The sequence below is a fragment of the Accipiter gentilis genome, chromosome 8 (genome assembly GCF_929443795.1).
Source record: "Accipiter gentilis chromosome 8, bAccGen1.1, whole genome shotgun sequence".
NCBI lineage: Eukaryota > Metazoa > Chordata > Aves > Accipitriformes > Accipitridae > Astur > Astur gentilis.
The window spans coordinates 11,237,112-11,261,851 of record NC_064887.1 but is presented as its reverse complement, the minus strand read 5'-3'; the positions used below and the strand labels follow the sequence as shown (position 1 = coordinate 11,261,851).

The following is a 24,740-nucleotide window of genomic DNA, read 5'->3' as shown; positions in this document are numbered from 1 at the left end:
TGCTTTTGATGCTTATCACTTCCTGAAACAATTAAAGAACACTAATATCCTTACTCAGGAAAAAAATAATAATCTGAAAGCAGAAGAGCTGACTTAGTTTCTTCCCAACTGTCCATTAAAACAGTTGTTGGTTGGTAGAGCTATCAGATAGAATAGCAAGGTGTTTGTTGTACTGTTTTGACATATTGTATATGATATTGACATGGAAATTAGAGGAAATTATTTCTGTTCTTGGTAGTTGTGAACTAAACTTTTTACAAGTCATGCATACAGAACACGCTACGAACCATATAGTGTATTGAACACTCGGGAAGCTTCACCAAAACAACATTAACATGGTAAAACAGGAAAGGCTGCAAATTCAGAAGTGCCAGTTTTTGAGATGCACAAGGCTTTTTAATGGGAGATACTGCCAGTTTGTTTTTAGCTTGGGTGCTCTGACTAAGACCTGATGTGACTTGTAGGAACAGATCTTTACGTGCTGGTGAGTATTCAGTGTGATGGAGTCGTCGAGGAGTTTTGCAGCTAAAGTTAAGAAAGCTTCTACTCAACCTGTGTGAGATGCCCCCCCAAATTTCAAAGCAGAACCTCTCATCCCCGCTCCCCTTTTGTCTTCCATTTGAAGTGGTGGAAGTTTTGTAAATGAGGTAAGCAAATGGAAATAGATAAGTTGAACAAATTTGGTGAACAGGACAGGTAAGTCTACTCACAGCATTTCTGTCTTTAATATCAGTAATTCAGTATTTCTTTAAACATCAGGAGTTGGTAGGGTGGATGTGGTGGAAAGGGCCTTCTGAGATACAAAAGACAGTGTGATGCGATGCTCCATTTCCACTGATGCAGCTTGTAGCTTGACAAATATTTCCTCTGGGGCCACTTTTGATTTAAGTAGCATTGTTATTCCAAGCCTGTAGTATGCCCTCAGTTGTACCAATGCAGCAGTGTGCACAGCTGCAGGGAACCGTTCTGAATAAAATTCAGATTTCACAGTTTGTTTGCCATACATTTGCACGAGTTTGTGGTTGGGGGAGACTAAGCTACTCTAATGTTGGAAAAAGTACTTATCAAACTGTGACTGTAGTAGTTAGTCACTGTGCTGACCTTTAGGCCTTTGAAAATCTGGTCCTTTAATGTGCTGTGCTTGTCGTTCTGACATGTACATACGATTAATGCTTTCACTTTTTTATAAGTTACATAAGAACATAAAAATAACTGTTCTTGGTCACATTAAAGATCCCTCTAGCCCAGTATTCTGCCTCTCTGAGCTGCCAAAAGCAGATGCTTGGAGAAGAGTATAGTGTATATTGAGGAAATACCTCTCCCAGCCTCCAGTAATTTGTGGCTCACAGGTTTCCGGAACTAGAGGTGATATTTGTTTTTAGTGCCCCCAGTGGGTTTTTTCTTCTATGAATTTGTCCAATTGGTATTTGAAGCCATGTATGCTTGTAGCATCCACAGCATCCTGTGGCTGAGTGTTATATGGCTTAAATACATTTGGTGTGGAAAAAAACACTTCTTTTTGTTTGTTTTTGAACTTTCTACCTGCTTGTTTCATGCCTCATTTGTTAGTTCTTGTATTGGAAGAGGCAGCGAAAAAGAGAATCCATATTCTTCTGTGTAGCTTATGGCTTGATAACTTTTTATTTTATTTACCATCCCTTGCTTGTGACTTTTCCAGAGGAGTTTTAGAAAGAAGTGACTGTCCTTTTCATTGTCCTTGCTATTTTCTTCGCACCTTTTGCAGGTGTGTTCCTGACTGGAGATAGTGATGCAGGTATCAGAGGAACAGGGTTAGGGAACAGTAACCAGGACTGGCTACAGTATTTGAGCATATGACACCCTGTAAACTTATATAGCATATGAAGTTTTATTCTTTAATCTTCTACCTGCTTTTTCTTGACGATCTTTAAACATTGAGTTGGCGCTTTCATGGAACTGTCTATTATAACTCCAAAATCGCTCTTTTAAGTGGTAACAGCTATTCAGAATTTGTCATTGTGTATATAAATTTAGGATTTTTTCCTACATTATGCATCCCTTTACATTTATCTACATTTAATCTTATCTGCTATTTTACAGCCCACTTAAACAGTATCATTAAGGTCTTCTTCAGATCTTTGACCATCGCTTTTGCAACCTTGAATAACTTTCAGCATTGTCAGCTAACTCTGTCACGTAAGTGCTAAGCTTCTTTGCTAGATTTTGCTTTAAAATGTTGAAGGTATTGATCCCAGAACAGATCCTTGTGGGACTCCGCTGGTGATCCTTCTTTTTTGGGAAAAAGGCCAATTGTTCCAACTTCTTATTTCCTATCTGTTAATCAGTCATTAATTCGTAGTTGAATTGTCCTTCTTATCCCATGGCAGTTTGGTTTCACTGAGCAAGGGCATCTTTGTCAAACACAGCCCACTTGGGTTTCGGTAAAGCATCAGCTTAATCATTGTATATTCGGTGACTACATTGAAGGAAAAAAATGGAAAGTTGAGGTGAAGGTTATTGTTGCTTAGGAGTGACAGTCACCCTCATCCAGAGGCATATTGTAAGCATTAGATTGTTTCCATGTCATGCTTACATAATTAGTTTGAGACATTATGATATTTATTGTGAAAGATCCTACATGGATCATAGCCAGTATTTGTCAGAGGTGCTTTTATTAGCATTTTCTACTCAGGTAGAAGTCAAAGTTACCATATAAAGGCCTCTTCAGTGTCTGGAAGATATGACTTAAGGGGGTTACGATGGAAGTATGCAACACCATGGACAATGGAAGTATGCAAGACCATGGCTGGTATTTAGAGGGTAGATGGCAAACAGCAGCTGACTGTTTTCTCTAGTATTAAGCTAGGAGTCAGGCTTAAAAAGAGGTGGATCTTCAATGCAAAAGGTAATGCATGTATGATTTATTTTATTTTTTTTTTTTGCCAAGGGATGCAGTGGATGCAAAAGCATTCAGACGAGGAGGGATCTAGGGAAGATTATTAAATAGGCAGACTGCATCCACTGGAGGAACACAGCTGAAATTAACTCCCATCTAGGAGAACATTAGAACAGGGCAAATGCATGATGCTTCCCTTCACTTGTCCGTAAGGAATTTCTTTGCTATTTTTATAGGGTTTCTTTCCATAAGAAGCGGGTGTTAGCCTGTCCCTGACAAATCTAAACCCTATCTTCCTCTGAAAGCAAGAGGGGAACACATACAAGGAAAGCTGTAGTATTGTGGTAGGTCTAGGGGCATGGAGGTTGAGGGTCAAAAGAGTAAAAATGCAGGACACTGAGCACTGAATATCCCTGAACAGCATTCTCTGCTCTAAAGGGATCCAGGGAGCTAGTGGCTGCTGCCCAGTGGTGCTTTGCTCAGAGATGTGACAGGATGAGGGAACAGAAACAGACACCATGCTTGTCAGCATTTTACCCTCACTTCTGTCAAGCTTCCCTCTCCTCTTGCCATGGATGGCCATGGCCGGGGCCAGGAGAGGATTTATGAGTAGATTCCATGACTTTGTGATTTTGAGGGATAATAAAGAAACAAAGGGGAAAACAGTAGCAGAATCTCAACAAGCAGTTCAGGTAGCTGGGAGAGGGACTGCAAGTTGTGGAGGTGGTATTTTGGGTTAGATGGACCATTTGTCTTGTATAAAGTTTAACTTGGCTGCTGCTGACGTAGAGTTGGACTGAAATGTTGCTAAACCTGGAGGCTCCCCGTATGTTCATTGTATGGGAAATGTTCAGCTGATGCCAGCAGGCAAGCTGCATACATAATATTGAGAAGGATGAAAAACCTCCTTAGTCCTGGTTAGTTTTGTGTTGGGGGAGCCCTTTCCATAGGGCAGTCAGTGCAGTAGGCTATCTCCAGCTGTCAGTTTTGGTGTGCCTGAAGAAGGGTGATCTTGGGTGTTCCCCACAGTCCATTTTGTCATTTCTGCATTGGATAGAAAGTATTTCCTGAGCTTTGAACAAAGTAACTGACTTAACAATCAAATCATTTAACTATTATAGTCATTTGGAACTGTAGTGCTGCAAACTTTCTGAGAGCAGGAAAAGTATTCCTTTCTCTCCACATGTCTTTGAAACTTTGTAGATCTGTATGTCCCGAAGCCAAAATGGATTACTGTGGTTATGCAGTGTGATTTCCCTACATGTGTAGGCTCTGGAGCTTTCCTGAAAGATAAATTAAAACATCTCTCTTAGAAATTGATCTTATCTTAGCCTTAGATCATGGTGTACCTGTCACCTCTTCTGGAAAGCTCTGCCAATGTTTAATTATAACTGCAGTTAGGAAACTAAACCACATCTTATTTCAAGGCTTGTTTTGTCTAATGTCCAGCTTTGAGCTGTGGAATATGCCTATGCTAGCACAGGCAGTAAAAATTCTCTACTATTTGATATCTTTTCCATGTATAGGTATTTGAAATGTAAAATTAGCTTCAGTTGGAAGACACTGAGTTCTTTTACTTCTAGCACTTTGTGCTTTTCCCCTTATTGTTCTTGGAGTGTGTGCACCAAAACTAGGTAGTATTCTGGCAGCAGCCTGGAACAGTGTGATCACAAAGTTACTTCTCTACTACTGTTTGATACTTGTCTTTTTACAACTTCGGGGATTGCATTACCACAGTTGGGTGTGTCATGTGAGAGAGAGTTTTGTAACATTATGGCTATGTGGATATTTCTACTCCATGTATTCAGGACATAGTGCAAATCGGTCCACAAGTGCTTATAAACATTAGGTTGGAAAGCTTATCCTGCCTTTCATGTTGTCTTTATATTTTGATTTTTTTTTTTTTCTTGAAGGAATGGCAAAGGATCTTTTCCACTGACTTCTCACCCTGTTCGTGTTTTTGGAAAGCAGTCAGTGACCAGCAGGGAGAAACTGGCCAAACCCCAGAGTGCTAGTCAGATTTGTTTTGCCTCCACAGCTGCAAAGAAGCTGTTACCATGCTTTCCTTGCTGCGTGGCAAGCCTGGAAATTGAAGAGATCTTTCTTTTTTCCTAATCAGAACTTCTGTGCTTCAAATATAATAAATTTTTTCTCTCTTTTTTTTTCTTTTCCCTCTAGGTGCCATTGGTGCTATTAAAGGCAGTACCTCTATTGTGATGAGCCCTGTACATAGATTTCATAACAATTTGGTGTTCTTTGGTTATTTCTACCATGAGTCTTCCCTTTTGTTTGACGGGTGAAGCAGCAGGCTTTTGGAGTTCAGTTGACACTTTGCTTCTGAGCTTTCTCTACATCTCTGTCTCTCAGGCTGCTGATCAGAGCTCTGTTGCAGCTCCTGTTCCGCTCCCCCAGCCACGGACCCTATGATTAACAGCTCACAACACTCAAAACTGTCTTCTAACTTCCTATCAAAATGTGTAAGCTGCGATGAATCTTAATCTGAAGAAGATGGAGGTTTATTTCCAAAATTCAAGCAAATAAACAGAATCAAATGGACATATTGCTAGCAATGCAGATTGCATTTGCAATAAAGTATAGTTTTTAATATTCACATTACAGATTCCATAAAAGCAAATATAGATTAAACATAGCAAATATGTTCTGTAAGCATCTTTGCTCCTCCTTATCAAAGAAGAGATGGAGTGCTGCTGAATTCTGGAAGATCAGGAACCATTGTTTTACATAAATAACTCTACCTACCTGTTTTGGGATTTTGTTGCCATTTAGGGCTGATTTTAGAGCAATTCTGTCCTGTGCCTGTTTCGTCAACATTGCTAAAGAAAGTCTTAAAGAAGACATTGGTAAAGATTCCTAAATTACGAGCTGTGGATGTGACTTAACATTAGAAACTCAGTTACTCTTTGTAGACCTCAGACTTCCTTTTCCCATCTCCCTTTTTTGCTGTCTAGCTCTTTTTCTCATTATAGGGAGAGAGCAATAAATAAATGTGTTTGTTGTTGTTTTTTTTTTAATAAGAAGATGCTGAGTTCTAGTCTGTAAAGCTTCTGATATGGTGAACCAGAGTCCAGAGTGTATGGTTGGCTGGCAGGCATTCTTACTCATACTCGGAGTTTAATTTTTTAATTTTATCCCCTCCTCTGTGGAGAAATAAAGGTAGTGAAGAAGCCAGAGCATAGCTGCTGAAGAGAGAGCTGTTCCCTATGACATGAACAGTTCTGTCACTGTTTTCTTCTCTGTCCTTTTCCTGAGGAGGCAAGAAAAGAAGCCAGAGAGAACAAACCTCTTGATGTCCTGTAGGTGTGTCTCGCTGTCTTCCATAAGCTGATTCTTCTTGATGCCGGAGCTACTCTGGTTTGACTTCTTCATTAGCCATAGTTTTGCCTTTCAGTGTTTTGATCGGGCAGCAATGGCAGCTGCTGGCAACATGTTGCTCTGAGTTCACTTGTATGTTCATACTAATGTTTAGAAATATGGCGGGGGGGAGGAAGTGACTGAAGAAAAGTGTCATCTAAAAGCAGGCAAAGGGGAATAGAGTCAAGTGATTGGTTCTGCAATGTGCTTGTTAGATAATAACAGAATTGAGCCAAAGATTAATTTAGAAGTAGATAAAAGGGACGTAGATTTAAGTGACCAATAATTCTGCCATGGGCTTGTTAGATAATAGCAAAATAGTGCCAAAGGACATATGGCACTTCTCTGGCCTGATATAATAAAAACATCGCTTCCTTCAAAGTTGAATATTAATGCATAAACCTAATTTGTTTAAATCGATTTGTGTGAATCAATAAGTAGGTAGGCATTGCATCAGCAGCCTAGATGATTCAGCTTGCTCATGTGAGATTTCACTTTCCTGTCACAAGTGAAGAGTAAGAGCAAATATTGTGTATTAGCTGCATTGATTTCATATCTTGCAGGCAGTGGAGAGATTATGAATATATAGGTGTTCATGTTGCTGATTATTTGCATCTGAGTTCAGCAGTGCACTGCTTTTCTTGTCCAAAGGAGCATAGAAGTGAAGGAGCCAAGAGAAGTCTTCTACCAGAATTGGCTGGATTTGGTGTGGTACTACTTGTATTTATAATCATAATCAGTTAATAGCTTGAAGGGAAAAGCTGCTGCTACACAGTATTTGTTACAGAGCACTTGAGGGTAACAGCGGGGTGCTGTCCAAAGCTAGGATTAAGCATCTACAAAACACTCAGACTGTGGATATATTCCTGACTGTATGTGTTGGGAAACAAAGTAATATCTGTGTGTATTGTGTTGGAGGAATGGATATGCATTATTGAATTTACACCTAGAAGGTGACTTACTTCTTGAGCAAGCTCATATGCCTTCTTACAGTGCAAAGAATGTGAATGTTGTCCTGCCTGTCAAGGCAGTTCTTAAAGTCTGTAGAAGAGGCAATTTTTTGTTTTCATCTGATAGGTAATTTTTATTGCCTGGGCTGCCTGTTGTGCTCCATATGCTAACATAGCTTTGGTGCTTATAAGAAATGCAGTGGATTATTATAGATATGATGATAGGCATTTATTTAAAAGAAAAGGGTTTTTTACTCTTATTGAATTCTTATTCATGGAACCTGAGTAGCTGAAGCTAAGCAAGCAGTGAAGACCACCAGGTTAGTGAATTGTTTGAGACCAAACCAAAAAGCTTTATCACCCATCAAGACCTTGTTCCTCAAGAACCACAGTAGCTAAATAGACAGGTCATGTAGAGTTGAAAATTTCACTTCCACATCAAATGATGATGTGCTGTGGTTAGTGTCTTTTTGTAGTGATGTAATACTATTTGAATTCTGGTGAAAATGCTGCTCTTTGGAGGAAGATGCTGAGTCCATGATCACTACCTTTTTGCAAGGAACTAGAAAAATCTATTTCAGGTGATGAAAATGCGCTTGTTTTTTTGGTGCCTTGATAGATGTCACTCTTGGTCATAGAAGATTAATGCTCTGTGGTATCTCACTGTAGTGGAAAGATCTGAAGGCCTTGTTTGGTTTGTAATGAAGCAGCTCTGTTGTTACCTTTCAAACCTGCTTTAAAAGCTTTTATTTTTTTCACTTACTCTTCCTCTAAGCTGTCGGGTTTTTTGTAATAGTGTGTCATCTAACTTACAGCTTAGGTCCCATGAACCCTAAAACTAGTAATCTGTCAGAAATTATTTTCAAATGTCCTTTTATAAATACACATTAGAGTGCAGTGAGGGAATAGGGTTCAAAACTGAAAACCCAGCAATAATAAAAAAATCTAGCTATCTAGCTTGTCAGTTTTTTCCTATTTGGAATCACTCTAGCATTAATAGAGGTACATTATTTACATGGAAGGTAGAATGATGCTCTGTTTCCTTTGAGGAAAAAATCATGCCTTTGCTATTAGAACTGCATCATAAATGTTTTCACCTTTTCTTACACATATAGTAAACAATTTAACAATAAAATACTTTCCAAAACCTTTTAGTTGATCTGGATTTTCATGAATGTAGAAGCAAGACGGTCTTTAAAACATTCTGTGTACCTGTTTAGATTTCCAGCAGCAGCTAGCACTGTTAAGGTTGGACTGTGGGGAGTTTAAGAATTTTTGAATTGTAATTTCTGATTCAGTTTCAGTCCACACATGTCTTCCCAAACTGTCTATAGCGGAAGATTTTCTCTAATGCTTTTTACTACATAGGGTGACAGGTAATCCACCATAAACATTTTCAACGGTACAAAGCCAAGATGAATTATTTAACTACTTAATTGAATGACACTTGGATAATTTTTTTTTTTGCCTTTACCGTGTCATGCTAGTATTTCTGAAACTCTTGTTGTTTGGCATCTCATCTAATTCTGCTAATAGTAAAAATACTTAACAATAGTTATAGTTAGAAGCTGAATTTTCAGTGCACTTCTGGGGCACTGCTTCCATTATCTGCACATTGTCTAAACATCCAGCAATCCATTCAAGATAGATTTCCGGTAACACTTAAAATTTGTTGCTTATATGAGGCTGTATTCTGCTAGCCCTAACTTCTTGCAGTGACTGTGAGCTGTCTTATGGAAATTACCTCAGTATACACTATGTGTTTATCACTTTGATATGTTAGCTGCTAGCACATCAGGATTTAAAAAAAAAAAATAAATAAAAAAAAAAATTTGTAGGTCCTGCCATCCCTGTTGATTTTTCCTTATTGGATTTGATGGAAGAGTTCACAGACCAGTTTGTCTTTCATGATGGAAGAGAAAGTACAGAATGGTTACAATGGTAAACAAATGCTGGCCTGCAACATACAGAAAGCAGTTTTACTGAAGGCTGAATTATATGTGCAGTTGGACCCAAACTTGAGACAGTTTGTCATCTTTTCTTAGTCCATCCAAACAAAAACTCAGTGCAAAAGGTACATCTGCTAAGGAGTGAGGGCAATTCAGTACTGTCTGTGGGGTGAAAACATCTTGTAGCTGCATTTCAGGAAGCTTGAAGATTTTTATGAAATGTAGTACTTGTCAGATTGATTAACTGATGCTCAAGCATGTTCTTTTACCCTTCAAATACACAGCTGTCGTGCTTTGAGCTCAATAAGAATGATTTAAAAGAAAAAAAAAAAAGTGGTTTTCTAATATGCCTTCCCGGTACTATGTCTAATAACCAGAACTTGATACTGCTGCTTATGTGTGCTGTTTTCATGACGCTGAGACTTATACACACACAGAAGGACTGCATAAATACCTGGGTTATATTCTACAGATGGTTTAAGCGTGGTTCCATGTTTCCAGGAAGACTTTCTCCCTGTGCGTGTTTATTTCCAGTTATTGCAGGTATTAAACTTGGGGTTTGCTTCTCTTTGCATTGAAGAGCATACAGCTTAGAATCATCAAATTGCATTTCTCTGCGCTCTTTCTTACAATACAATTTGTCATTGCAAAGCAAGCACACATCAGCAAAACTGCATAGATATCTTTGTCCTTTATGTGGCTTTCAGAGCTTTCTGAGGAAGCATGTACAATACCCAGAGAATCCAACTTCACTAATGCAAGCAAAGTCTTAAACTCTCGGAAGGGCAAAACTGGAGAGGAGTATGTAATGGAGGCTTGTGGAGCTGCTTAAGGAAAAAAATGTACTAATAGGCAGTGAAATAATTTAATGTCTTGCATTGTTTTTCTGATGTTTATGCTGTTAATCTCCTGGTAGTTGCATGTCCTCTGTTCACTGAGGACTAGCTGAGAGGGCTAGCAGCAGCTTTTCTTATGATTGTATTTTTTGCTATTTGAAATGGAGTAAACCCCCAGTTTTATTTTAAAGAAACCATTAAAGGACCCCAGAGCAAGGAAATGTCATCTCAAAAATGGAATGCTTAATAATTAAAACTGGTTTATTATTCACTAAAATCACACCATTCAATCTTTAGTGTATTTGCAAGCGCTTTATTATCATAAAAACCACATTTTAATATGGAGCCTCAGAAGAGTCCTTTAAAGAAAATCAAGTGGTCAGGTCTGATGTTAAGTATTCTGGACAGCACCAGAAGATCAGAGAGTACAAATAAATAAATTACAGTCACTGTTTTAGAGGAAAGCTTATAAATGAATTGTATAGTTAATGAAGTGACTGTAGGCATTTAAATGTTTAAACATTTAGGCATAGATGGATGCAGTGACATATTAGTAGCAAATACTACTTTCTCTGTTTCATGAAATGATTTAAATTGGACCTGTGCAGTATGAACATGGCAAAAATACGTGATCCTGAAAGTTAAATTATGCATTCAGTTAGGTATCTGTACGTTCTTTGACCTTTGCATTATTCCCTGTTTTTAGGACAGAGGAGAATCTGTTTGCAGCATTGTTTTGCCAGTTTAGCAGACACTTCAGCAGAAGTGTCTGCTGACTGTAGTCTTTCAGTTTGAGCTTGAGGCCTGGTGATGTTCATAAACCTAACAGTTGGGCATTGTTTTTGTTCTCAAGCAGAAGGGAAGAAACACATGGCTTGTCCTTGAAAAAAATTCTGGCTGTTGTTTCTTTGGGATGGAACTGTATTATGCTGCTTGGTAAGGAGAAGCTTTTGTGCCAGACTACAGAGACTCCATTTCTTTGTGTAGACATTGATAAGAATTGTGAATTAGTTTATCTTTGTCTGCCATTTTATATGATTTCTGTTAAGAAAAGCTAAGGATTAAATGTTTGTTGTGTTTCCAAAGGGTAACTTAATTTCCTTTAGGTCTAAAGCCATTGGTAGTTTTATTTGCAGTCTTATAATCAAATGGTAATTTTTTTTCCCATTCCATATGTGCAGATCTGCTGTTGAGTTTTAGTGAAAATTTGTTCTCAGGAAAACTTCATGTAAGTGCTTCTTATTTTTGCTGTGCATTGATGTGCTTATCTCATTTGTGGTAGAAAGTGAGAAAATTCCAGATGGTTCATGAAGGCAAAAATATTGATGCCAAATGATTGGAACTTTCACTGTCAGAAACAAAAAAAAAAAGTTTAAATTTTTTCCCTCCTGCAAATAATGATCTTCCCCAGTGATGATAACACCAGATTAAAATGTATCTTGGTCTTCATCATAGTGTTCTTGCTCTTAGCAGAGCATTGTGCATTGTTAGATCTTACTTTGCTGCTAATATCTGTCTAACTACAGGTGGTTCCACTGCTACCTACTACTGTTCAGGTCATAGCTGCAATACATAAAAGCATCCTGGGCAAACAAGTAGTGTGGTTAAAGAGGATTCCTGTAGTGTTTTCTGGTTTCATACTTTTCTTTCTGTGCAGAGTGTGCTTTTCAAGTGAACTTTATAAATTAAGATCAAGTCTTAAAATTGTGTTACCTATCTGTAAGTAGTCATTGAATGTCTAATTAGAAAAGCCCCTTTAACTCACCTGAGCGGTTCCCTGCCGAAGTTCAGTTCATGACTTACCTTTTGCTTTTCTTTGTAGGCAGCTTCATTTGAAACAAGCCTTGGAATAGCAGTTGGGCATAGATTTCTCTCCTTTTAGCCCCCTTAGTCTTGGGACAGTTTTTGAAGGGCTGTATCTCTTACTGGACCAACAGAGACTTTTATTTGAGACTGTACTTAAAACTTAATGACTCTTAACATTTTTCTTTGGAAAGTGCTTTTTTCAAAAGACTATTAGAACTCTGCACTGTTAGTAAATAAGCAATTTTTATGCAGTATGCACATTTTAATAGACTGTATTATTGTTCGCTTGCCAAACTTTGTATTTTCAGCTAGTATTTTGATTTTAAATGTTTTATTTGTGCCTCAGGCATAGAAAATTCTATATTGTTTTGGGCTGAGAATCAAATATTAATACAGATAATTTCTCAGTTTTTGAAATGTGATCCAGATAAAAATGACTTGATTGTAACTTTGTTTATAGGCATTAAACAGAGTTTACAAACATTTAAGTAGGTATTTTATGTTGTTTTGCTCTTTCCCTGTGAATGAGAGGGTGAGACAATGTTTGTAATGTGAACGAAAATAAATATAGTTGGAGATCTGCAAGCTCACTCATTAAAAAAAAAAAAAAAAAAAATTAGCATCAATGTTGCACCAAATCAAGGCACCCTGCAGGATGTTTGGATAATTCTCCTTTTTATAGCCGATATGAAATCATAGGTCTTTTTACATGCACAGCTTTAGATGCAGCTGTGTTTCTGCTGCTGCCTTAAGCAGTTCCCATTCTAGTCTTTCTTACAGCATAATTGTGATAAAAGGTGTTAAATTCAGTGTTTTCTGTGTAAAAAATATGTGAATAAGTCTGTAAGAAATTGGGAAATGAGAAAAGTTTTGGCTTGTTGATACTGTGGATTATGGTCTTTAGCAAATCTAAATTTACATGTGTATTTGACTGTATAAAATCTAATAGAAAAGAATATAGAAGATAAATGAGTGTTAATGTGTAGGATGCTAAAGAGAACTTGCAGTAATACTCAACAGTGATGTTGGGACATCATGGGCTTGGTGCATCCTCTGAGTTTAATGGAAGAAAATCTTAAGAGGGAAGGCATTACTGATGTCTTATAACACCAAACTTTATTACAATTCACATTTTTTTGGGGGTCATGATTCTTTTAATCCTTACAGCAGACAGGATTCTAATGTACAAATGACAAATTGAGTTGTTGATGGGTTTTTTTATCTGGTCAGGAGCTAATTTTCCTGCTCTGTACAACCTTTTTGTGTTTGAAATACTCATGCTAGAATACCAATGATAAAGGAATGATGTGGCCTTTAACTTGCAGTGTCTTTGTTCAGGCTGGTTTTGTTTTCAGTATCACTAGTGAGCATGTAGTGGGGTTTTGAGTCTTGATACATTGATAGTGGTTTCTTTGAGCTTCTGTAAAGTTTGATGCAGACTTCTATAGAGGCTCTGTTGCTCTTTCTTCCTTAGATGAAATTATTTTGGCTTTAGGCATTTACAAGTTGAATTCAAGAATTATACTACCCATTTGTGTCTTAGTAAGGAGATCCTGAAGTAGGATCAAATACTTGGCTTGTGTAAACCATTGTGGTAGTATTTGTATTTTCATATGAGGACCAAACATTCAAGCTGATACCATTTAATCACAAATTGTCTTGTGTTCTAGACTGTGGTTCCATCAGGAATAAAATTATTCTGCATCTAAATGATCCTCAGAAAGGGGGCAATAGTGTACATAGTTGTAAATATTCACTTTTGCTTTTTAACAAGCTTTTTAATGCATTCTTGCAGCTGGGGACAATTGGCAAGAAAGCTAACAACTTGAACTTCCCTGGTGAAACAACATTAAAGTTTCTGATTCATTAGTTCTGATCAAACCTGCCTTGGAGTTGTTTCCTGAAGAGTTAACAAGAAAAAAATCTTCCCGTTGGAGGATCAAGATAAGGAGGGTGTATCTCATAGTATAGGGTTCTGATACTGTGTCTTTCAGGAGACATTATTTTTTTTTCTTGTTTTAAACTGTGGGATTTTTTTTTTCATACAAAAGGATTTAAATTTGTTTTATAACTTTCTATCATCTGTGTTATAACTGCAGATGAGTGTACAGAGGAAGTAGGTATTGAGAATGTTAAATGTGTGCGTGTTACACTGTATAACTATTGAAAGCATCACTATGGCAATAAAGCTTAGCTTTCCAGTCATTTTGAAAACTTAATATTGACACTAAGTTAAGTTTATATATTTACCTTTGTGTGAATGTTGGGATTTATTGGAAAGTTCTTAAAATAAATCTATTAAAGGGAAAAAATATTGTAAACCTCTTTTCTGTCTTTAAAATACCGACACTTTTATATAATGTAATATATTCTGTAAAACTTTTCTCTTGTTGATGTAGTAAACCAATATATTATAGCCTCTGAGAGGCTCTGTTGATTTAATGTAATTTTCCTTGATTCTGCTGTCTCTGACATTTTTCAGGATGCTGCTGGCAAGTACATGAATTAAGCAGATACAGTTAAGAAGAGTCTTAGTTGCAAGTTCTTATTCACCCTACAATTTTGGTCACATTTGGGCTCACCTCAGCTTCCTGCTAGCCCTCTTCCCTCAATATGTCATGTCCAGGCTAGAAAGTTAAAGCAAATTTCAGTGCTAAATACTAAAGCATAAATACTATGATTCCATTTTGTTAATTGCTACTTATTTAGACAGATATTTAGTCTGCAATCTGTTCTCTAGGCCTTTAATTTTCTTTTTCAGTGTATTTTAAACTATATTAGAGGAGACCTAATGACAGGATCAGATTTATCTTCTGTTAAGGGTATATAGACACTTTATATAAGTGATGAGAAGGAAAAGAATGCTCCTCAGATATGTGCACACAATCCTGACACAACAGGCTTTTATCTTTTAAAGGACAAGCAGTTCTGTGTTAAAAAATAGAAAATGCAGCTTTCAGTGTTGACTATTTTTATTGCTTTAAAAAAATTCAGAAAGTGTCAAGTTATCCTCAAGTTGCATTACTCATTGGTTATCTTCCAAAATAGGGTGGTATTAGTGTATTCTTTGCCAATTTATTGTATTTAAATTTTCATTCTTCCTTCTAACAGCTAGAATTCACTTCCAGATCACCTTAGGTGGTTGTGCTTATTAGGCTTAAAAAAAAAATTCTCACTTTTCTTGTTAATTGATTACCTGTTCACAGAAAACTTTTTTTGTAGACCTTTTTTTTCCCTTCCCCCCCCAGCTAATAGTTTAACATGTTTTGACCTGCATATTTGAATACTTGTTAGTCACAGTTGAGTATTTTTGCTTGTTGTAGACATCTCTAGGAAAAATATATTTTTTAATTAGTTGTAACACAGTTACATGAAAGGAAGTGCTGCTTTATATGATCTGTTACATCTTAAATGTGGGCCATAAAGACAGGTCTTAAGAAGTTTTTTCCTAACATTCATCTGTTGCTGATGTATCAGTCTCACTAACTGTGTGGTACTTCATCTGGCAGTTCAAGGAAGTACTTTGACATGCATACACATTTTCAGTATTCATGTGCCATTTGTAGGTTAGGATCTGTGCTGTGTCACTCTCTTGCAGCACCATTAAATGAACATTAAAAAAAAAAAGCTGCTGAAAATCATTGCAGTGGTTTATGTGCTTGTTCTTTTATTTCTTGCTTGAATTTTTTGGGAGACTTTCCTTGTGCAATGAAATTGAAAAGATGGCTGAGAAGGTTCCTTGTAGCTGTATTCTGAAATTACTGGATCAGGATTTTAATATGGGATATTAGTGTAATCTTACATCAGGAAGCACATTTGGTTTCTTGTCTTCTATCTGCAGCTATTGTTGCAATCTGTCTGGTTCTCCATCTTGCTGCGTGTAATAAACCCTATGTGAGATTTCAGGCAAGAGAAACAGTTGTATATATTTCCAGTGCCACCACTATTTTAACTGTTTTTCTGTGCAAGTGTGTTAAGTGATCAAGCTGAAAAATGCAGAGGCTCTCACTTCAAGAAAAGCCTTTGCCATTCTTCTTCAGATCCTGCTGTTTCAAGTTACGTGAGCAACCTTCTGTATACCTTTGAACGGACTGATAGGAATAATCTTTGCCTAGCAAATCAAGATTGTTTGTGTCACGCTTTTATCTTCAGCCCTAAGCTTTGCAGGATTCAGCTGGCTGTTTGAGCCTGATTTTTTTAGCTTGTGGCAAATGACACAAGGCCAAAGTAAAGTAAGGAGGTTTTTTTTCTATCACCTTTGAAAAGAAATTAAAGGAGAGAGGCTCACAGTCATTTTCACGCCATGTGAGCAAAGTGTTTCTGTTACGTGCTTACTAATGCTTTCATTTGTAAAGCTGCAAGAATTTTTTCTTTTCAAAAGTGGAAGTGGAGTCCTTAAAATTATGGCAGTCTGTGCTGCATAATCTACTCTTCTACCATATGCTCTGGTAGTCTTCGTAACTTGAAAGCATGTAAGCAAAATTTTGTTCTATCACTGCAAAGAGTTTCTTAATCTATTGATTTGGAATGTTGTGTAAGATTTTTGTCCATTGTATGTATTGCATCTTGCTTTGGTGCAAGGGCAAGGAAAAATCTCTTCCTGTGGGTTTTTTTTCCTTCCTTGTTTAAGAGTGGTAACATAAACCACTGCTATTTCCATGTAGTTCGTCTATGAACTGCAATATTAAAGCTGGGTTTTGGTGGATGAGTGGAATAAATTAGAGTCTCACAAAAGACAACTCTATTGTTGTCAAGTTAAAACTTTCCCTCTTCATTGTTTTGCTGACACAATATAGGCATAGCTCTTAGAAAATGAAATTTTAAACTGGCCGTGTTGTACTTAGCATTTTTTAAAAAATAATAGGCTGTCTCAGAACAGTGCACTGGATTTTTTTTTAATATTTGAAAAGTGAGTTTAACAGTATGTTAACCTGCAGAGTGTGACTGGGGTCCCTTTCTTCAAAACATTCAACAGCTATGTAGGCTTCTGAATATTGCCCAAGTGTTTAAAGTGCTTAACAAAAAAAGGGCTTATGAAGAATTTTCCATATGTAGTATGTACTAAGCCTATCTCCTGTAGAAGACAGCCTAGAATCTTTGGTGAGTGTGGGAAGCTGTTACCTTTCCACTATAACTTTCATATCTTTGTGGTACAAGTTCTGGTGGGGAAGAGTTGTTTAAGCTGGGGATGGCTGTTGAAGAAATGCATATGGAATGATGTTTTGAAGTAGCATATACCATTTGGTTGACCTGAAAGGTGTGTGTAGGCAGGATGTTGTAGCTGAGCGGATATTGTGGTAGAAGTAAGTGTGCCCTTCAGTGTTGGTGTTCCATGTGCTCCTTCAGTTGGGGTACTCTTCATTTAGATATTATCAGATCTAAAAAGCTTGTGTACTGTAACTCAAGAAGAAATACTAAGAATTTGTAGTTATTTTTGCCGATAAGAAGAGGCTCTGCATTGAGGGGAAAGGGGAAAGGTAGGGAAGTGGGCACATCCTTTGGTTGGTAGGGGTATGCGAATGTCTATATATTGGGTGGAAAAAAAGAGATATAAAATACAGAAATTGCTTGTAACACCACTTAGAGTATTTTAGTTTCTGACTTTACTGCCCTTCTTTACTTTGGTGCCCCAAATGAATTAATGTTCTTTTTCAGTTGCAGTTTACTGAGAGAGACGGGTGAGACGTGTGTGTGTGTGTTGGGGGAGAGGTGAGTGTGCACCTGAGAGGAAGAAAACTAAACCAAAACAAATAAAACCCCCCAAAACCAAAACCACCAACAAACAACCCCAAAACCTTGAACAAACAAAGAAGTTCCAGTTAGAACACTTTTCTTCATGTTGATATTGAAATTTTAATTTTAACTGCTGATGGGTATTCTTATTAACGCAATAATCTCAAAATTGTTTTTGTACAGTACTGTTCTGAAATTTTTTGCAAGCAAAAGAATACCTTGTTTTTCTCTCTTGAAGAGAAAGTCCTATTTTCTTGTATATGCTGATTTTTGTTCCTTTTGTTGATTTGGATGTTAAATTAATTGTTGACTTGGAGTAAAATTACTAGATTTGTTGGACGTTTGTTAGTGAGGTAAGGTGTACCTTTCAAGCTAAGGACATCGCACTAAACCATCGTCAAGATGTGCGAGACGTTTGTGAAAGTGAAGTAGCAGCAAAAAAGCAGCCGAGAAAATTCCACGTAGCCTTATCCCTATTCCCTGATGCTCTTTCCTGTGTCGCCTTCTCCAAATTTTCTTTTCTGGCATTTGTGCTGGGTGGGAGGAACAGGACGTAAAGGGGGTGCCCTAAAGCTGCAGTTTAAGTAAGGGGTGTATTCTGTTGCTGTCTTGGGTGCAGATGTGTTTGCCAGGTGGACAAGCTACTGTTTCTACTGACACTAGCTTCTGTGTATCTTCTGCCTGCCCTCTTCTTCCCCCTGCCCCAACTCAGCTGAACATGGTGGAAGAGCAGCTACAGTTGCTGCATCACCCTGGCAAGCAGGACTGTGCTTCCCCTTCCTAAAGGAACCTAAATGCACTGGTGAAGGCAAGACAATCGTGGCAATGCCCTGTGCAGAGTGAGAGTGGTAGAAAAGCTGGCTTTTCTAGTGGTTTGTGTAAGCAGGCAGTACATGGACTGCAGGGATGACCAGTAGCATCTTGTGCATAGGGCCTTTCAACAGAGTTATGACTAGTTTCAGGGAAGTAGCTAGATGTTGAAGGATGCTGGGAACATTTGTTGGAATTGGAGCGTGAGAGGGTAGGCTGGATGAGATTTTTAACGAATTTGCTTGTAACCTGGAGTCCCCATTTTTTTGTTTCTTTTTTTTTTTTTTTTTGAGTTATGGTAATTTCAGACTGTCACAGTTGGGAAACACATGACAGATTTTAGATGTTATAGGCGTTTAGGACAGGCCATATTAAAAGTGTGTGTGTATATTTCTGTATGTCTACTTACAGACATGTATACATATGTAACCACATTCTGCCATCCCAATTAGAAACAGCAAAGGCTTTCTGCCCTTGGCCACTGCAGCTTTCAGAGGCATGCTGGTGGTCTGCTAATGTCACAATTTAAAATTACTTAGCTTACTCCTAAGTACAAACAGAAAGTGTGGTAAATGTCTTTTCAGCTCTCCAAATGACAGAAAACCAGAAGTATAGGCTGCTGGAAATGAAGGTCTTCAGTACCTTTGTGGAAAAGGACAGAGGCAAATGAAAATGTGAGGTTCTTTGCTCCAAGATGCATATAAGGAACATTAAGATTACAGCTCAAGCAGTTTTCTCTACCCCAGGTCACTTGTTTTTGTGCCTCTCCCCACTCTTGCACCAACACAACTGTTTGCAGCTGTGTGATGAACTGGATAAGTGAACTGACCTACTTTAAGTTACCCAGGTCTCTCTCTTGATCTGGTTTAGACAGTGCGGCGACTGAATGTTTACCCATAACCAGAGGAAGAAATTGTATCAGCACAGTACCTCTCAACCTGTGAAAGGTGTACCACTGAAGCAGATATGGAGCAAAGCAAAGCATCTGTCCCTCAAACAAATAACAAAGTTATTTACTATTATGAGGTGGCAAAAGATTTCATGATTTAAAGGAGATGGGGTCTAAGAAAGGTTGAGAATGAGTGACTCGGAGCTAAGTGATGATTCTATTTAAAATAATTTTTTTTTTCATATAAAACCACTTTATTAATGTTCCCCCCCCCCCCCCCCCCCCCGAAAAAAAATAATAATCCCACCACAAAACCAACAAACCAACCCCAAACAAACCCACCCAAAACATCTTGTTAGAGTGTGTAGTCCTGGTCTGGATTTGACAGTTGAGGCTAACACTGTAGACTGAACAGATTTGAAATAATGACTTTGGAAATAGATTTTGACTGAAATCTGCACATTTTAATTAAAACCCATTACTGATAGATTAATTTTTGATTTAAACATGATTTAAAACTACATTAAACCATGTGGTGATGTATCATGCAGGGAAAGTGTTCCTTTCAGTTTATTTTCTGTCTCAGATGAGATTTTATGAGGATAAGCATGGCTTGAAGTGCTGTATAGTTAATGAGAGGCATTTGAAATAAAATGGAGTAATCCGTTAAGACATGTGGAACGTGTTGCACTACTGCAGAGAAGGGAGAACTTGACCGAGTTAATCTACATAGGCTATAATGGAAAGTGTCATATCTTCAAATCCATGTATGATAGCTATGCTTGTAATTCTTCTTTGGGTGTGAAATGAAAGTTTGACACCTCCAGAACAATTACATGCATGAGGAAAGCACTGTGGTTGTGCTTGCCACTGTTCTAGCTACTGCTATTTTGATTGAAAGTTTGCTGTATGCTGTGAAAGGAATTTACATGTGTGGGAGGGTTTCTGATGAATACATGTCTAATTTTGTTTATAGTAATAACAAAGACATTACTCAAAGGATGATCTCTATCCTAATTATTATTTAGTGATACATATTGTCTTGTAGTAGAGCTGTAACTTATAATAGGAGTTTTGGGTTGCATTTAGACATTGCAACAGTTTCTTTATAGGTATATTACTCATAGACTGGAGGCAATAAATATTCAAGGAATTTGGAGAAAATACTCTTTGCTTTAGCAGGAAATAGCTTGAATCAAGCTGAGCCTAGTTTTTCAGTAGCCTCTTTTCCTACACACTGTAAGAGCAAATAACTGCGGTAGCATAATTACCTTTTTCTGACTATTATTAATGATATTCCTTACAGCAGTAGTGTTCAGGGACCATATTTGGCTGGGATCTTGTGATGCACTTTCTGTGCAGATATGTGGCACAAAAGAGAGGGATTTACAATTTTAAGCAGGGTGTTTTTATGGGGCTGGGAGTGTTTGTTTAAAAAAAAAAGTCTCATTTATGCTTTGGAGATTCTATGTTTCAGAAAACAGCTGTCATTAACAAACATCTTGTTTTTCTTTCTACAGGAGATGATAACAGAGTCCACTCCGTTACGTTGCAGGAAGCTCAGCAATCCTGACATCTTTTCATCTGCTGGGAAAACCAAGCTCCATCGTCAGCTAAGTCAAGATGACTGCAAGCTACGAAGAGGTAGTTTGGCAAGTTCTTTGTCAGGTATGCCATTTTGTAGGGACCATGTGACAATTCATTAGTATTAAAGATGCAGTATTACTTGTTGGCATAACAGTTGTAATAACAGGTTCTGATCAGTTGTTTCTTTAAAGAGGTGAGCTCTTGTTGAGAGGGCATACAAAATCTTTTGTAAGAGAAAGATGCAAAAAGAAATATTAGTAGAAAAGAGTGAAACAGAGAGACTGGATTTGGAGTGAAATTCTGTGTATTGCCCAGAGTGAAAAGTTAGACGCTAAGCCTTAATGTGCAAAGTTAAAAGAAGGGAGCGGTGGAACTTTAGGCAACATGGTAATGCATTCTTACCCCTTTTATTTTTAAGGTCAGCACTGACTGTAAGCTTGTCTACTTTGCCATATTGTTTCTTACTGGGAAGCTGACTTTGATATCAGGTTAAAATGATTATTTAGTTTCTTTTCAGCTTCAAAAGCACTGTAGGCTTTTGTGTAAGTAAAAGTAAAATAAAAATCTTGCTTACTAACTCAAGACTATCCTAACTATTCAGTTTGTATAAAGTTTGTTCTTTTTTTTTTGTGTGAACACAATCTTCAGCCCTGTCAGAGAATTTAGTTTGTCAACTGTAGAACCATGGAGCAAGCATAGTTTAGTAATTAGCCAAAAAACAGAGGACCAAGCTCAGTAGTTGTCTTTTTCAAAGACTTTGTATGTGGGCTGGGGGATGGTTTTACAGTTGTTTAAAGCTGGTATCAAAGTCTGTGATGCTGGCATTATATCATATAGAGCTGCATGATCAGTCTAGAATGAAATAGCTGATCTGCCTGAATACTACTGTTGTTCTGTAGGGTTAACTTGCAGCTCATTTCCTCCCTAATTGGGTTGACCGTTTGCCTATTTGCATCTTAGTGCAAGAACAGAAGGGTTGGAAACTCTCAGGTGGGAGGGGAAGAGGAAGAAGGTGAAACCACCCATTTTGGCAGCAGCATGGGCTTGACTTACATGATTGTGAAAATATATCTAGTCCTGGTTCCTCTGTCTTTTATCAGGGGAAGATAAATTTTTTAATATTTGAGGTGCTAGGTGTAATAGAATTAGCTAAGCAGTAAAGTATGCATGTTTTATTTTGGCTTGGCCTTGTTTTAATGCTTTATTTGTAATAAGTGGCTTGTTTCTGAAAAATGGAAACTTTCATAATGTTTTGCACTCATGTAAGTTTGTTCTCTAAGGCAGCTTAATCGCTAGAGGAGAACAGAAGTTTATCAACCACACAGCTATTGGCTGATTACAATGGCCAAAGATAGTACTGTAGTTTTGTGGTTGTTTTTTTTCTTTTTTTTTTTTCTTCTTTTTTTTTTCCTCTTGAGTAGAAGTAAGCAAAGAAAAGTAAATAGGAGGAATCAGGAAAACTGGAGAAGTTCTGTTTCTTTCTTAAAAATATTTTTTCTGTTTGGAGATAACATTCTTGTAAATTTTCTCTTCTGAAATGATAATGTTCTCCAGAACTTGTTGCTTCATCTTAATGACTTTTCAATCTACTGTAGCCTGATTCAGGAAGGGAAAGAGCCCCAACAAGATCAGTTTGACCCAACTGGATAAAGAAAATGTAAATGTTTAGATATATATATTTTAAACGTGGGTGTTTGGAATGTATATAGGGCTTGAGGCATGGCAGGGAAAGGCTTTAGCTTCAAGCTCCATCCCGAAAATAATTCCACCTTATTTTTGCAACAGAAGCAAATAAATTTCAAGAGTATAGGTGATTGTGCATGCAAACTGGTTGGCTTAGATTTCACTTTTGATGGAATTCTGTCTTCCTGGATTCAGATTTTGTGGAACTAAAAGAAGATATTGATAACTATATCTTGCAGAGATAAGATATTCTTGCTCTCAAGCACTGGCATTTTAAACTGCTGAGATAAATACAGAAATGTACATTTCTGTAGTTTTAGATCTCTGCAGACAAGAGGAGTCATTGTATTTACACATAATCTTGAAAATGAGCAAACCATGAAAATCATGCCCACAGCTGTAAGCAGCTTGAGTGGGACTGGGAAGAAGGTACAGCATATTATATGCTGTGTGTCTGCTAGCCAAAGTTGAGCTGTCTCATCTCTCATACACTTTGACTCATTCTATTAATTGTACTTGGCCCATTGCTTGTAACTTTCCCAGAAAATTAACATAAACAACTTTAAAAAAAGAAAAGAAAAGAAAAAAGATGCCACTCCCACTTCACACTTCCCTTCCCCCCCCCCCCCCCCCCCCAGCTAATCACATTATGTGACAATCTTCCAAATATTGTAGCTGCTTGTATGTAATGAATGTAATATTTCGCATCTAATTCTAAGGTGAAGTTGAATTTGTAAAATAGCTTGCTGCCTCTGAGGAAAAAAAGTATTTTTCTACAGTATATGTGGTTAAAGATGTAGACTTCTTCCTGCTACTAATTGCAACAAATGTTGTAGTATCCGAGCATGTAATAATCTGTTGAATACAACCGTCTTCACCATGCTGGGAAGTGGGTTTGTGTAATTTAGTCTCACAGTCCTAATTTTAAGGAAAAGGGGTATTATTCACTCTCATTTTGCAGATGGTGAAGCTGAAGTACAGAGGTTGACTGACCAAAGTTACAGGGGAAGTCATCTGGAAGCTAATAATGGAACCCAGATTTACAGACTTTTTCACTTATGTGTTTTTAACCACAAGACTATCTTTCTTCTCTTTTTTTTGTGAATGACATTGTACATAAAAGGAAACTGTCAAGCTTGATGGAGTCAAAATATGTCCTACTTTGACTTTGGTTCTTTCTCATTGTGGAAATCTACTGCTTGACATTTTTCAAAACAGAGCGTATATTGACTAGAAAAAAAAAGTATTGAGCAGATCCTTTTAAATGATTACTGTATTTCCTGCAGTGAAGTACAATGGTGTGAACTTGTTAAGATAGGAACTGCTCTTCTCACTGTTTGTGTATGTAGCATGGGAGATTAGTGTTTACACTAATCAATCAGATACAAGGGAGACTTGGGAAACCTACAGAATGTTTTGCTTTTAAGATAATATCATATTGGTGAAGAGTGAAATTTTTTAGACAGAAAATATCCATCCATGGTTCAAAGCAAAACAATGTTTAAACATATACTGAGTCTGATCACAGCTGCATGAAATCTACTGCTGAATGTTCCAATGGTAGGAGAAAGCAGGGATGTCTAGATGGCTAAGCTATTTAGAAGAGGTAATGTTTTACAATTAAGAATGCATTTTCATAAGAGTTTTTAAAATTATACCTAAGAGATTTTGTAACACTAACATTGCCTCTCTATAGGGCAATAAGCTGTTTAATTGGCAGCAAATACTGTTTCCTTTTTAAGCTGTGTGAAGTATAGAAAGGTATAAAGTGATAGAAGTCTGTTTCTACAACGTTTTGGATTTACTCGTTACCTCATAATGTAAACTAGATTTTTTTGGAAATACTTAGTTATCAAACATAATTAATTCACAGGTAGTATGCTCTTACAAGTTCTAACTTACCAAGACCTTTAAATTGCTTTTTTTAATTAAAAGCTTTTTCTCCACATGCAGTATTTGTTTTCAGCATTGTGTTTTGGACTTGCAAACTTGTTTAAAAACAAGCTGATAGTATTTTGGTTTTGTTTTTAAAGGAAAACAGCTACTTCCCTTATCAAATAGTGTCCACAGTGGAGTGGGACAGACGATATGGCAGCCACCTGGAGATACCTCAAACCTGGTTCGCATGAGAAATCAGTCTCTAGGACAATCTGCTCCTTCACTTACTGCTGGTTTGGTGAGTGAGTCTGGGAATACTCATGATGGTTTTGTGCTATAAATAAAAAGTGGTGTGATCCTGTGCTTTAGTTT

At 37.3% G+C, this 24,740-nt stretch overlaps 1 protein-coding gene across 8 annotated transcripts in view; it reads left to right on the top strand.

The window, feature by feature from the left end:
• Positions 1-24,740, top strand: part of MAST2 (microtubule associated serine/threonine kinase 2) — a 200,720-nt gene that overhangs the window by 1,747 nt on the left and 174,233 nt on the right. For 3 of the 8 annotated variants that reach the window (XM_049807804.1, XM_049807811.1, XM_049807803.1), the window contains exons 2-3: positions 20,741-20,888; positions 24,524-24,666. In XM_049807804.1, the coding sequence (XP_049663761.1) occupies positions 20,741-20,888; positions 24,524-24,666 (291 nt within the window). Of the gene's footprint in view, positions 1-464; positions 648-10,835; positions 10,919-11,163; positions 11,211-17,443; positions 17,498-20,740; positions 20,889-24,523; positions 24,667-24,740 lie in introns of all 8 variants that reach the window. The other 5 variants (XM_049807807.1, XM_049807805.1, XM_049807808.1 and 2 more) reach the window with 5 other exon arrangements.